Source organism: Papaver somniferum, chromosome 6 (genome assembly GCF_003573695.1).
Source record: "Papaver somniferum cultivar HN1 chromosome 6, ASM357369v1, whole genome shotgun sequence".
NCBI classification, from domain to species: Eukaryota; Viridiplantae; Streptophyta; class Magnoliopsida; order Ranunculales; family Papaveraceae; genus Papaver; species Papaver somniferum.
The window spans coordinates 125,010,505-125,024,925 of NC_039363.1; the positions used below are offsets into that span (position 1 = coordinate 125,010,505).

Genomic DNA, 14,421 nt, shown 5'->3' on the forward strand with positions numbered 1-14,421 from the left:
AATAAACAAGCTACACTTGCTGAAATTAGTACACAACCCAGAAGCATATTCAAAAACAAGAAGAGTGTATTTAAGAAAAAGAACCTGGTCCATTTGAGAATCTAATAAGACCAAAGTGTCATCGGCGAATTGCAGATGACTATAGAGGTACTTCCTTCCTTCGCTGCAAAACCACCCAAATAGCTAGCTACTGAAGATTTCGAGAACATAACATTGAGAACTTCCGAGACCAGCAAGAAAAGAAAAGGAGACAGTGGATCACCCTGCCTAAGACCTTTCTCGCCGGTAAATTTTCTACAAGAACTACCATTAACCAAAACGGAAAAAAGAATTTTATGAATGCAACCTTTGATCCATTTTCTCCAAGTAATACCAAACCCCATATTTGTAAGAACTTCGTCTACAAAATACCATTTCACATTGTCGAAGGCTTTCTCTAAATCAATTTTGCAAATCAAACCCGGAGTTTTTGACTTTAATCTTGAATCAAGACATTCATTCGCAATCAAAATGTTTTCCAAGATTTGTCTCCCTTTAATGAAGGTCGTTTGGTGGTTTGAAATGAGTTTCGGCAACATAGTTTTTAGCCGCTCTGCCAACACCTTTGAGATAGCTTTGAAAACCGAGTTGGAGAGACTAATGGGACGCAAGTCCTTTATCTCTTCCACCACCCGCTTCTTTGGGACCAAAGAGATGAAAGTCGATTTTAATCTCCAATCAATAAAACCATGTTCTTCGAAGAGTTTTACTATTCTGTATAATATCCATCTTCATGAAGCTCCAGCAGCGAACAATAACATTAACTCGGAAGCCATCCGGGCCAATAAACAATAACAATTAATCTGGGTATACCCCAATCCGGCCATGATAATTTTGAATCCTCTTTTCAAGGTATTTCTTTTTTCTTTAACCGAGTGTCTCACCAAAATTTTTGTTCCAAAAAAGGCTTATTCCGACCAATAAAAATCAAGGTTTCGTCATCTTTTAATATGAGAGTTTATATTGTCCACGCCTTTAAGTCTTTAGATATAGTTGACTTTAAGTCTTTAGGTAGAGTTGATAATTAAGGCAAATATTAAGACCTCCAGAAACTTATAACCCAAAAGCAAAATAAGTCATAGTTTTATTTTAGCTGCCCTAATGTTAAATGTTACTCCCTCCGTCCTAGTTTACTTGGTAAAATTGAGTTTTTTCTTAACAAAAGTGTACCAAAAAATTACTATATTTCCCACTAAAACTATCTAATTATCAAGAAAGAAGTAAAAACTATGATACAAAAACTTGTATATTAAACAAGTGATTTGAAAGATTGATGATGCATGTGGAAGTAATTTAAATTTGTTTCAAGTTTTTGCAAAATCCTATTTTGACAAGTAAATTAGGACGGAGGAAATATATCCTAGTTCGGTCACTATTACCCAGCAAAGATGAAGGGGGAACAAAATGCATGAGTTACCTACCAAACCTTATCGTACACCATTTCTGTTTCATCTTCTCCACTTATGATTTTGTTTTTAATTGGTTAACTTCGCTAGTTCTAATACTAGCATTTGCTTTCAATAATTCGGCTCAAGACAAAAGGGAGTTCAGGAGGTCCTCATTTTGATCAAGCGAACAATTATTTGTGGTGCTCTGATTTTGAAACTCTCTAAGCACTTGGATGTAAATCTTGCCTTACAGGGAATTGGTAATGCATTTGCCATTGCGAGCTTCTCTCTTCTGTTTGGTAATATAACCTTCTCTTTTCGATATTTTTTTCTTTCCATAAACATTACTCTTTTCTCATCGATTGTTTTATAGAAAGATAGTGATTATAGTCTACTGTATATAATGTTTAATATATCATCTTGTTACATAACAGATTACGAACGAAATGAGACCATGACTTATCATATAGTCATGGATGTACCTAATGGTTACCAAACAGTGAGTATTATGTTGACACATTGTGTGTTTTCTTTGTGACGTAGATACATTTTCTAATTCAAGTGCGACGGGAACACATCATATCTGTAAGTATGTCGTTAAAATTTTCTTAATGAGCTTCTAATGCTCACATTTCCCTGCCGCCTTATAATATCTTGACCCTCACGTTGACCTCTACTCTGACTTAAAAAGGACCAGATTCAATGTATATAAGTCTTACCAGTTGCCTGCCCGTCAGTCCTGATTAATAGTGTTCTCAAAAGATTCTGTGTTTTTATTACTTTACCATATCCAAACATTTTCTGAAAAGTTAAAAGTCCAACGTTAAACATGCTGTTCTGATCTAACAGTCTTGATTAATCTTCTTCTCTAAACCCTGGTTTTGTTTCTCAATCGGGTTTCCAATTCTCCCAGTTTCTTCATCACACTCTCAAATGGCAGCAGAAGGGTTTAGGGCTTTAAATGGAAACACTTTAGTGGAATACATAAAAGCTACACCATCTCTTTGTTCCCAACTTGGAAACCTTGAGAATTTACAAATCAAAGAAGTTGGTGATGGAAATCTCAATTTTGTGTATATCGTTACTACTTCTTCTGGTTCACTAGTAATCAAACAGGTATGTTCTGAATTCATTTGTTGATTTTCATTTCTTAATTTGATTAGGAATTTACAGAACAAAAATTTGCCCTAGTTCACTCAATTTTGAAATGGGATTTTGAGTATAGAGTGTGGAAGAAATTTTAAAGAGATTGAAAATTTTAATCTACTTCTAAGTGTTGAAACTGTATTTGAGTGAGCAGGCACTTCCATATATTCGTTGCATAGGAGAATCATGGCCAATGTCAAAAGAGAGGGCTTATTTCGAGGCTATAACTTTACAAGAGCATGGTCGTTGGTGCCCTAAACATGTTCCAGAGGTTTATCATTTTGATCGTGCTATGTCCTTGATTGGTATGCGTTATTTGGCGCCTCCCCATATCATTTTGCGGAAAGGGTTGATTGCTGGAATTGAGTATCCACTGCTTGCTGAGGATATGGCAGAATATATGTCAAGAACTCTATTCCATACATCCCTTTTGTACAATACTACTACGGTGCACAGACAAGAAGGTAAATTATGGTGCTTAATTAAATTGTCTATGTGGTTTTTTTGGTTTATGGATTGTAAATTTATTCTACTCTACAACACTGGTGATGCGGATTATCATCTCTAGTTGATGTGTTTGTTTGTTTGTTTGTTGCAGTGGCTAAATACTGTGGAAATTTGGAGTTGTGTAGGCTCACTGAGCAAGTTGTTTTCTCCGACCCTTACAAAGAGTCTGAATACAACCGCTGTACTTCTCCTTATCTCGATAATGATGCTCTCGCTGTGCGGGAGGATGATGAATTGAAGCTTGAAGTTGCTGAGCTGAAAGCGAAGTACTATTCTATATCTTCATCCTGTTTCTTTTCATAGTTTGTTAGAATTCTGCTATCTAACAAGACATCTTCTTATGATATATTGGATATTTAAATCATGGACTGCAGGTTCTGTGAACAAGCACAAGCCTTAATACATGGAGATCTCCACACTGGTTCTGTCATGGCGACTCATGATTCCACTCAGGTTATAGATCCGGAATTTGCAGTTTATGGACCAATGGGATTTGACATTGGAGCCTTCCTTGGAAACTTGATTTTGGCTTACTTTTCACAAGATGGACATGCTGATGCGGCCAATGATCGCAAGGTATCCATCCTGATAGCTGATCATATATGTTGTGCTTAGTCTGTAACTATGGCTTGTCAGGACTTTAGCTTCGAACTTGTAAACCGTCAGGTTCTATTTTTACGTTGGACTTTTTGTAGCTTCATCCGTAAAAGCATCGTGTTTGATGGTGTGAAATATGTCTAAAGAGTGAAAACTTTTTGTAGGCATATAAACTGTGGATCTTGAAGACGATAGAAGACACTTGGATACTTTTTGAAAAGAAGTTCACGTCACTTTGGGTTGAAAACAAGGATGGGTTAGGTGAGGCATATCTTTCAGCTATATATAAAGATACGGTCTTCTCTCGTGCTCAGGAAAAATACATGAAAGCTTTGTTTCACGATAGTCTTGGATTTGGTGCTGCCAAAATGATAAGGTAACAACACAATGCAGTTGGGTGTCTTGTCAGTTTTTAGATTGCTGTTATATCTCCTTAATCTAATCGTGAATATTGAAAACCCTTCCCCGTTGGATCACATTCTTAGCCCCAATAGTAACTGCTCTCCTATATCATGTTCTGCACTTTGCAGGAGAATCGTGGGTGTTGCACACGTGGAGGATTTTGAATCAATTCAAGATGCTAGCGTACGGGCAGGCTGTGAGCGTCGAGCTCTTGACTTTGCAAAGAAGCTTTTAAAGAAAAGGCGTGGATTCCAGAGTATTAGTGAAGTTGTTTTGGCCATTAAGAAAGTTCCTTCATGATATTTCATTACAGTAGACATTGCATTGAACGTGAAGGCAACTATATTCTCATCGATGATTAGTTCACCCTTTGTCACTTGGATCTTCAGCTGGGATTACCCATTCATTTGGGATCCTTCTCAAGTTATTGATTTTGTTTTTTCTGTGTTTTAGCTTCTGTAATATCTTTCTTCTTTTGTAACGCTCCTACAGTTCAAAAGCTCGAGCTCTTCCTTCACTGTAGTGGTTTTCCTTTTTAATGAATAATTGGTTACAGTGATTATTTCTGCAAATGGATTCCTTAAATGCGGCTCCAGTTTTCTTCTTCATTTGAAATTTAATTTTATAACTTTTGATTTTCGCCAAATTTTAATCATTTTATTTCCAATATATAAATCTCCTAATGCTATTACATGTAAGAGAGGTTAAAGATATCCCTGTTTTATTTTCATCATTTCATACTTAATTGGATCGTAGAAGCTAAGGAATCGCCATCCTCAGCAGAAACTGGGTTACATATTAATCAGCAAACATACCTACAGAACGGGTAGATTTAAAGGATCAAGAATGAAACTTAGCCTTGTAGTCTGCAAATAGTTCAGTGGCGGATTTCCCCAGTAATTCGTTAAAGTAGCTTTCGTTATAACCAGTTTTCATCTTTTTATTGAGTTCCCCTACAAAACCACTTTTAAGACTGTCGCAGTGATCAAGAAAGTATGCAGTTATGTCAGACCGTTCACCCCAACGATTACCACTACCACGTTTTGCCCAGTAGGGTCCTGGAAGGTTTGCCTTCAACCTAACATGGTCAGCAATTCCTTCGAGTAAGTCCTGTGGTGCTCGTGGTCCTGGAGTCCCATCCCACTGCCAGACATGCGTAAGTTCATGGTAGATTATTCCAGTGATCTCAGTTTTTATATCTCCGAAAGAGAAACTACTGATGTAATCTGCACTCACTTGAATCTCGTCACCAGTGTGGGATGCCACACCATCAAACGGTTTCACTGACATGCTAATACTCTGAACGTTTTTCCTATCGGCTTCATTGGATTGGCCAAAGATTTGCCAAATGAAATTCGTAGCCTTTTCAAGTGTCTGACGACAGTATTCAGCACCAACTTCTGTATCAAACTTTGTTCCACCTGGTGTTCCTACCGTTTCGTTGCTCACAACAAATTCCAGTGCACAAGTTTTCTCCGTGCTTGTAACTGAGATTAATACTAGAGAAGATAGAAACATGTATATCAGATTTTGATAGGCCATGTTTAGCCAATGTTTGCTGCTTTATTTTTGAATTTCAAGGGAGTTATAAGCATGAGTCTGTGGGTACTGCTCGCAGTATATATAGGATTTTCTTCCTCTCTTTCATTTTGGTGGAATCATTTTCAGTAGACGACAATAGCCACATATGCACATACTTTTTGCATGTATGAACAGAAAACCTTGCCCACAAGGAACTACCAAGTTTTTTAGCCATGGGTGCTCACGCATACGCCACATGACCAGGACCTGAACCCCAAACCGGGTAAAAACCAAAATCCAGGAACTGAAAAGTTTATGTTTTTCTGATGGAATTTATTTCTTTTGTTTTGTATTTTTAGTGAGTTGAAAAGTTGGTTTTGGCGTGAGGTTACTCTAAGCCTAGACAAAGAAAACGTTATCAAGTCTGGACTGTAGCTAACAGTTTCAGGTACTTGACTTAATCCAAACTTAGCAGTATCTGGATCATTATCAGTAGATGACTCTTTGCACATGCCACAGGTTCGTGATGTGACGAGGATGGCAGAAGGTGGATAGGATTTAACCATGGACACAAGAATAAGAATAAAGGAATTGGAAGATTTCATTTCAATAAAATTATTCAGCTCAAATAACAGAACAGCAATATGATGCTTTAGTTCCCACTTTTATTTCATACTGCAGCTACTACTGCAATGCACCAGTCCTTTTAAAGTAGTACATAGTTACTGATTTACTGGGCGTACTTTGCCTTGTAATCACTCCAGAGTTGGTCAACTGTTTTCCCAAGCAATTCAAAGAAAAAATTGTCGCTATAATTAGTCCTCATCTTCTTATTCAGTTCTGCAACAAACCCATTACTAAGACTGTTACAGTAGTCCAAGAAATGGGCCGTCACATCATAACCCTGATCCCATCTGTCACCAGCACCTGGTTTCACCCAATGAGATGGTGCGTAGTTGGCTTTTAGCCTAACGAAATCAGCAATCCCTTCAATCAAACCTCCGTTTGCATTAACACTCCATTGCCATATGTGAGTGGCTTCATGGTATAGTACCCCGGTGATTTCTCTCTTGACATCACCTGGATAACGAGCAATATAATCCGAATTCACATGAATCTCATTGCCGCTAGCATATGCAACAGGGTTTACCGGCCTCACAAACATTTTTATGGTTTGTATAGATTTCCTGTCTGCTTCAGTGGATTGTCCAAAGATTCTCCAAATGAATGTTGTAGCTGATTCTAATGTTTGTTTGCTGTAGTCAACACCAATTTCATTGTCAAAACGGTTGCCTCCGGCCGTTCCGGGTACACTGTTAGTTACCTCGTACTGGACTGCTCGAGTTACTTGTAAAGTAACTACGGCAAGTGTTACCATATAGGATAGTACCAGGTGCAACTTGTTGTGAGCCATATCTGTTGAATTTGCTAGGAGTTGAAGAATGTTTTTCTCTTGCTTTGTTTGGTTGTGTTAAAAGATTGTTCTAACTCCATCTATTTATAGAAACAATTTCCTAAAATGATACGTATCTTTTACTCCACATAGACTTTGATCTGGTCACAAAGCATGTAAAGACTTCGAATATATTTTTTTGATAGGAAAGACTTTGAAAATTATTAGCGTGTTTAGTTTGTGCATTGACTCCTTCCAACAACGAGAAGGTAGCTGGCATATGAATGTCCGAGACAAGACGGCAAGAAGATAAACGATAGAAAACATACCAAGTTTATAACGTTTATACTCCTGATCAACCTGTGAAAACAGGATTAACATAATCGATGGAAAAAAAGAGTTAAAATTTAAAATCGAATTTAACTAGTTATTCGAGTTCTTCCACAGAAAGCCGTTTCTATTAGTGAGATAATAACAAGAATAGCAAAAATAGTTTTGTCCATCCTCATTTGCACGGCGTTTGCAAGCGCATTTCGTATTTAACATTTTGTACTTTTATCTTTGGTGAAGATAATCTACGGAAAATGGGTTATTTGTCCAAATATTTTTAAAACATGGTTCAAATGGACGAGTAAAAATTAGTATGGGTGAAATTGACAAAAAAAATTCAGCAAGGATGAAACTGGATTCATCCATCCTTAAACTTAAAATATAGCGAGGATGAAACTGGATACATCCTGTGTAAATTATAAAATAAGAAAATGTATTTAAAAATTGACAAGATAAAACTGTTTACATCCTAGTTATTTTTACATTTTTGTCCATTTAAACAGTATCAAAATCTAAGTGTTCTTTTCACCCATGAATTATTGGTTTTGGTCATTTTAACCAATTTTGTGGATAATCTACGTGGTGGATTATTTATAAATATGGTGTTAGCCGTTATAGGCGCAGATAAAATTCCATTCGGTGTTCAAATTCTAGAATATACAGAGCTGCCATTCTTACCATCCGAGTCTCATTGTTTGTTTGGTTATTGTCGTAATCTATTTGGATTTGCGAAACTGAACATAATTTGTTGAAATTGAATATTTTATTGTTAGTTGACTGATGCGGTATAATACAAATGAATATGCAATATTCTATCCAGGTTTTGAGAAAGATAAGCGCGTACACCAACTTAAACAGTATTCCTTAACCTACACCACTTCTGCCGGATTATCCTGCACTGCATCACGACTTGCGCTAATAGTTAAAACAGGACAGGCCTAAACAACCTAGGACAAAAATCTCGTTATCAAGTCTGGACCACTAACTGTTCTGGCCATTTCACTTAATGGAGTCTTGACTCTTAACACCCACGGGACAGTGGGCGCTTCTTGATATGATGAGGATGTTCGTATCTTGTCTACAATTTTGTAACAAGTTAATCCACCTTGAATTTTATATCTAGTTAGAGAAATATTAGTTGTTATGTATTGATTGCAGGCATGAACAAAATTTAAAAAGGTTAACAGCAGACACAAGGAAAACACATAAATATGCTTCAAAAAAAAAAAAAAGGAAAACACATAAAGGAATATACTTTTATTTCTTTCAATATTAGTACTGGCAGTTGCACTTGTACATCATATTTAATCGACAATTATTGGGGGTACTTTGCTTTATAATCACTCCAAAGTTGATCAACAGTTTTCCCGAGCAATTCAAAGAAGTAGTTATCACTATAACCAGTCCTCATCTTCTTATTCAAATCTGCAACAAACCCACTCCTAAGACTGTTACAGTAGTCCAAGAAACGAGCCGTAACATCATAACCCTGATCCCATCTGTTACCCGCACCCGGTTTCACCCAATGTGATGGTGCATAGTTAGCTTTCAACCTAACAAAATCCGCAATCCCTTCAATCAAACCTCCGTTTGCATTTACGCTCCATTGCCATATGTGAGTGGCTTCATGGTATAGTACCCCGGTGATCTCCGTTTTGACATCACCTGAATAACGAGCAATATAATCCGAATTCACATGAATCTCATTAGTGCTAGTAGCATAAGCAACAGGGCTTATCGGTCTCACAAACATTTTAATACTTTGTACATTTTTTCTGTCTGCTTCAGTGGTTTGTCCAAATATTCTCCAAATGAACGATGAAGCTGATGCTAAAGTTTGTTTGCTGTAGTCGACACCTATCTCCCTAGTGAACCGGTCACCTCCTGGGGTTCCGGTTGCATTGTTAGTTACTTCATATTGGACTGCTGCTTGAGTTACTTGCAAAGTAACCGAGGCAAGTATTACCAGACAAGCTAGAAACAAGTGCATCTTGTAATGCGCCATATCTCTTGGGTTTGCTAGGAGTTTGAAGAGTGTGTTTTTGGTAGTGGAAGATTGTTGAGATTCCTATCTATTTATAGAAAAGAGTTTTTGAATTTGATCTTATCTTTTAATTAGATACTCCACGTAAACTTTCAAAAAAGTACTAGTGTGTTCGTGGAGTCTTCGACGTACTGTCCCAATTGGTAATTGCATTGATTCCTTCAGCCACTCCAACTATGAGAGGACAGTCGGCATATGCATGTTGAAGAAGATAAGTTATTGGGTGCTATGGATGCCTCATATTGGTGCCTAAAGCCTTGAATTAACTTCACATAGGTTTCAATGTGCAGTTGAGGACTGGTCCATACAATTTAAATGTTATTACAATGACACTTTCACCATTGCACCGACACCCACTAAATCCTTGGCAATTTGCATAGTCACAAGCTCATAGGCTATATTCTAGGGTAAGCTCAAATTTGAAATGACTGTGGATTGAAATGATTGGCCGGCCACTTGCATCAGTGCTCCCACAACATCCTTTGCACATCCTTTGACTGTGGATTAAAATGACTGTGGGTAAGCCCCAAATATCCATTTATTTTTATTTTTATTTTTTAGAATTAAAAGGATATATTGAAAAAGAAAAGAAATTTTACCGTATGTACAAAGCTAGCTTATAAAGACCAGCTGCAACAAAAATCCAAGAAAACAAAAAAACTCTACGCCGATATAACTGTCTCCCATTGAGTTAAGACTTGATTCACATAATATGAATCAAAAGACTTTAACTTAGCAGTCCACAAATGCAGAGTCTGTTTAATACTCATCTTAATCTCCTCATCTGACTTACAGTAGAAACTCCACTAATTAATACTCGATTATTTAATAAACTCTCTTAAATAATATTTTTAGCCGGTTCCAAATAGGGGATAACGTATCAAATTAATAATTCGTTAAAATTATAAAATAATACATTTTTGATTATCTATATAGGCCCCATATGAAATATAAATTAATAATTCATTATATATATTCAATACATTAATGACTTATGAATTATTTTTTTGTTAATATCAATATCACATTAAATTTCATCTCTAAATTTTTTTATCATCGTAAGAAGTTTTTGTGTTGTTTTCTCATAGTTCAGCAACAAATTATTTGATGTGATTTCCGCTTTAAAATCTTTATTTCATGAAGAGGGGTCCATTGTAGAACTTTCATCATCTTCTTTCCCATATTTATCAGTTCCCATAACGCTCTCAATTATTCCTTTATTAGTCAACAGTTGCACAACTTCATTTTCTCCCGAATATTCTCTACATCTTGATATTCATTGAATTAAGATAACCCAGCTCCTCGGTCAAATTTTGCACGTCTTGAGTGATTTCACCGTCTAACTATTAATCTGAATTTTCAAAACTTGTGTTATTTATTGATCAAAGTTTACAATTAAGCAAAATGGAAGACTGAAACGTGCTTTGAAGAATTTAATATTCTGCAGTACTTAGAAAATAATTTTTGGATAATAAATTTCTCTATAAGTTAATAATATATTAATCAATATATAAATTAATAATTATTAATTTATCGGTTAATTAATGTCTTGTTTAATTAATAAATTCTGGTGGTCCCAACACCATTAATTTATAGAGTTTTTATTGTATGTCTACTCCCATTCGTTCTATCTTTCCTCTCTAGCCAAACCACCCAAACAACTGCAAAAGGAATAAGTTTCCACAACTCCTTCCTTACTCCATTAAACCTGAAAGTGTTCCAGATTTGCAGTAGAGAAGTAAGCGATAACGGCATCACCCAAATCACCTTGCATGCATTAATAAAATAACTTCAAATGTCTGTGATTCCCGAACAATGCATAAAAAGGTGAATTTGAGTTTCTGGCTCCCTGTTACAGGACACACAAATGTTGCTGGCAATCTGTACTCCCCTATGCTCTAGCATTATTCTTATAGGAATGGAATTATGAAGACCATCTCAAAACAAGAATGAGACCTTCGGTGGAATGTCCTTAATCTCCAACAGTTCTGTAAACTCCCATTCAACATCTTCTCTATTTAACAGCTCAAAAAGCTTTTTTGAAGAAAAATCCCCTTCCAAGTAATCCTCTTCACCCTCCTGTAGAACTACTGAATTTAAATCATCTTTTAGTTCTAACAAATCAATTCTTCCACCGGATTAAAAACCCTGCTAAAAGATAATGTCCAACCATTCCCCATTACTTCTGCCATAGTACAATGCTTCTGTAAGCTTATCCTAAATAATCTTGGAAACTTACTCTTAAAACTGGTTTTATGAAACCATCAATCATGCCAAAATCGTGTCTCATTCCCACCTCTAACTTTAATCTCTACACACTCCTGCAAATCTTCTTTGCTTTTTAAAATCATCTGCCACATGCTCCTTCAAATAATACACTTCTCCTCTGCTGGCACTAGAAATTTTGAGTCAGTATTACTCTTTTCATCCATAATCAATCTCCACCAAGCTAGCTTCTCTTTCGTGTACCTCCATAACCATTTAGCCATCAAATATTTATTAACTAATCTCAAATTCCTCACACCTAGACCTCCATATTGTTTTGGTTTATTTATCCTACTCCATGAAACCAAACTCATCTTATTGACATCATCAGTCACATCCCATAAGAATTTCCTCATAATAGTATTCAACTTTTTCTCCACTGACACAGGCAAGTGGAAAAGAGAAAGATAATAAGTGGGGAGACTTTGAAGAGAAAATTTGATTAGAGCCAACCTACTAGCCTTGTTAAGGTATTTATCCTTCAAACTGCAAGTCTCTTCTGCATTCTATCAATCACCACATCCCAAATTGCAATATTCATGTGAGTAGCACCAATTGGCAAGCCCAAGTAGATAATAGGCAGAGCTGCAGTTTTACATCCAAGCTCCAAAGATAAGTCCTCTACTACCTATCAGCTCCAATACTTGTAATTGAACTCTTCTCCAGATTGAGCTTTAACCATGTAAAGACCTCAAAAATAACCAGTACAACAAGAAATATTCTCACCTCCTCCTTAGAAGCATTTAGAAAGATTATACTATCATCAGCGAATTGAAGATGGGAGACCACAGTTCCTCCCTCTTTAACTTAAAAACCTCACAACCTTCCTTCTTGAAAAACCTCATCCAACAACTTAGCTAAAATCTCCACCACCAAAATAAAAAGAAAAGGAGACAAAGGATCTCCTTGTCGAATACCTTTTGATGGATTGATTCTATCCGAAGCAACACAATTAACAAGAATAAATAATTGCGTAGAAGTTCCACACCAGAATAACCACTTCACCCATCTACACCAAAATCATGTTTTTGAGAATCATAAATAAAGAATTCCAATTCACATGTCGAACGTTTTCTCCATATCTACTTTACATAAAATACCAGGCTTCTTCTGCTTCAATCTACTATCGGTACACTCATTCGCAGTTAGAATACCATCCAAAATCCGCTTCTCCTTGAGAAACGCTCCTTGGGAGTGTGAAACTAGCTTTGGCATAACAATCTTTAATCATTCTGCCAGTACCTTAGACACAATTTTGTAAAAACTACGAATCAAACTAATTGGTATGAAGTCCTTGGCCGTAAAAGAATCATCCTCTTTGGAATGAGCTTAAGAAAAGAAACATTTAACCTCCAATCTACAACTCCTTCACATAAAATTCCTATAAAGCAAGCATCACATCCTCTTTCGGAATATGCCAACAAATCTTGTAAAACTCCATTGTATATCCATCCGGGCCTGTGGCTTTATTAGAACCAAACATCTTAATCACATTATGCACCTCCTCTTCATCAAAGGTTCTCTCTAACCAAGTATTCTGAGCCTGGTCAATTTGCGGAAAATTAAGATTATCAAAACGCAACATGACTGAATGCGAAGAAGTGAAAAGGCCTGTATAATATCTGTGAAGTTCCGCCTTACAAAATCCGCCTGTATTCTACCCCAAATATCCACTGTGCTAATATGGTTACGAATTTGAAGAAAACATACAAAAAATAATAATTTATAGAATTCTTGTTTTATTTATAATACTATTATTTCATTTATTGATCGTAGATATATTCTTACATATTACGGTCTCAAATTATTTTTCATCCATTAATATGGAATTATGTAATAAACTGATTATCAGTTGCAATACCTTTTCTTATAATCCCTCCACAACTGATCAACGTTTTCTCCCAACAGATCGACAAAGAATCTATCGTTGTAGCCATTCTTCATCTTTCTGTTAAGGTCTGCAACAAACCCACTTCTAAGACTATTACAATACTCCAAGAACCTCGCGGTCACTTCGTAACCCTAGTCCCATCTATCACCACCACCAGTTCTAACCCAATGAGACGGTGCATACTTAGACTTCAACCTAACATAATCAGGGATCCCTTCTATCAAACCTCCTGGAGCATTGCCGTTTCCGTTCCATTGCAAAATGTTTGTAGCCTCATGGTAAATAACACCAGTGAACTCTCTTTTTACGTCCCCGTTGTAACCAGACAAGTAGTTAGCACTTACATGTATCTCACCGTTGCTGGCGTATGAAACGCCGTCCATGTTCTCCACAAACAATTTAAGAGTGTTCACATTTTTCCTCTGGGAAGGGGATTGTTTGAAGACTCTCCAGTTAAATTCTGAGGCTTTTTGTAGGATACTTTTGCTATATTTGACATCGCTTTGGCTTCTGAGACGGGGTCCACCATCCCTGTCTTTAACTTCATAAGTAACTGCATAAGTTCCTTCTAAGGTTACTAATAAGGCTATTAGCAGAGAAGATATTATGGAAATTAGATAATGACGAGCCATTTTACTTAAGCCTCTCTTTTTTGGTGTTGGAATCCGTTGGGTTTTCTACGGAAGGTTACACAATGTTGTTCCTTATTTATAGACTTCTTGTATTGGATTAAAAGAGAAGGCCATGGCATGGTATGAGTCTTGTATACTATGGATGAGCAAATTGTTGTTTAATATCCATTGACCGGAATCTTTGACCACTCAAACCTGTGAACTGCTGCATTAAATAAAGTAGAGGGATAAGGTGAACCACTTGTGACGGTCTATTACATCAATCT

General features: G+C 36.5%; 4 protein-coding genes and 1 pseudogene across 4 annotated transcripts; 1 reads left to right on the plus strand and 4 right to left on the minus strand.

Annotated features, from left to right (window-relative positions):
- The first annotated feature begins 2,174 nt into the window (after window positions 1–2,174).
- Window positions 2,175–4,658, plus strand: LOC113289176 (methylthioribose kinase 1-like). Its single transcript, XM_026538370.1, has 6 exons — window positions 2,175–2,543; window positions 2,728–3,037; window positions 3,172–3,346; window positions 3,455–3,656; window positions 3,842–4,053; window positions 4,208–4,658. Exons 1-6 carry the CDS (start codon window positions 2,361–2,363, stop codon window positions 4,377–4,379), a joined length of 1,254 nt encoding a protein of 417 aa, XP_026394155.1. The 5' UTR covers window positions 2,175–2,360; the 3' UTR covers window positions 4,380–4,658.
- A 261-nt stretch (window positions 4,659–4,919) lies between these two features.
- LOC113291444 lies at window positions 4,920–5,621 on the minus strand. The gene has a single exon (XM_026540978.1). The coding sequence runs from the start codon at window positions 5,619–5,621 to the stop codon at window positions 4,920–4,922; it is 702 nt and encodes a 233-aa protein (XP_026396763.1).
- A 556-nt stretch (window positions 5,622–6,177) lies between these two features.
- On the minus strand, window positions 6,178–7,062 carry LOC113289178. Its single transcript, XM_026538372.1, has one exon. It carries the CDS (start codon window positions 7,012–7,014, stop codon window positions 6,331–6,333), a length of 684 nt encoding a protein of 227 aa, XP_026394157.1. The 5' UTR covers window positions 7,015–7,062; the 3' UTR covers window positions 6,178–6,330.
- A 1,503-nt stretch (window positions 7,063–8,565) lies between these two features.
- Window positions 8,566–9,387, minus strand: LOC113289177. Its single transcript, XM_026538371.1, has one exon. It carries the CDS (start codon window positions 9,326–9,328, stop codon window positions 8,639–8,641), a length of 690 nt encoding a protein of 229 aa, XP_026394156.1. The 5' UTR covers window positions 9,329–9,387; the 3' UTR covers window positions 8,566–8,638.
- A 4,093-nt stretch (window positions 9,388–13,480) lies between these two features.
- On the minus strand, window positions 13,481–14,155 carry LOC113291445 (annotated as a pseudogene).
- Between the last annotated feature and the right edge of the window lie 266 nt (window positions 14,156–14,421).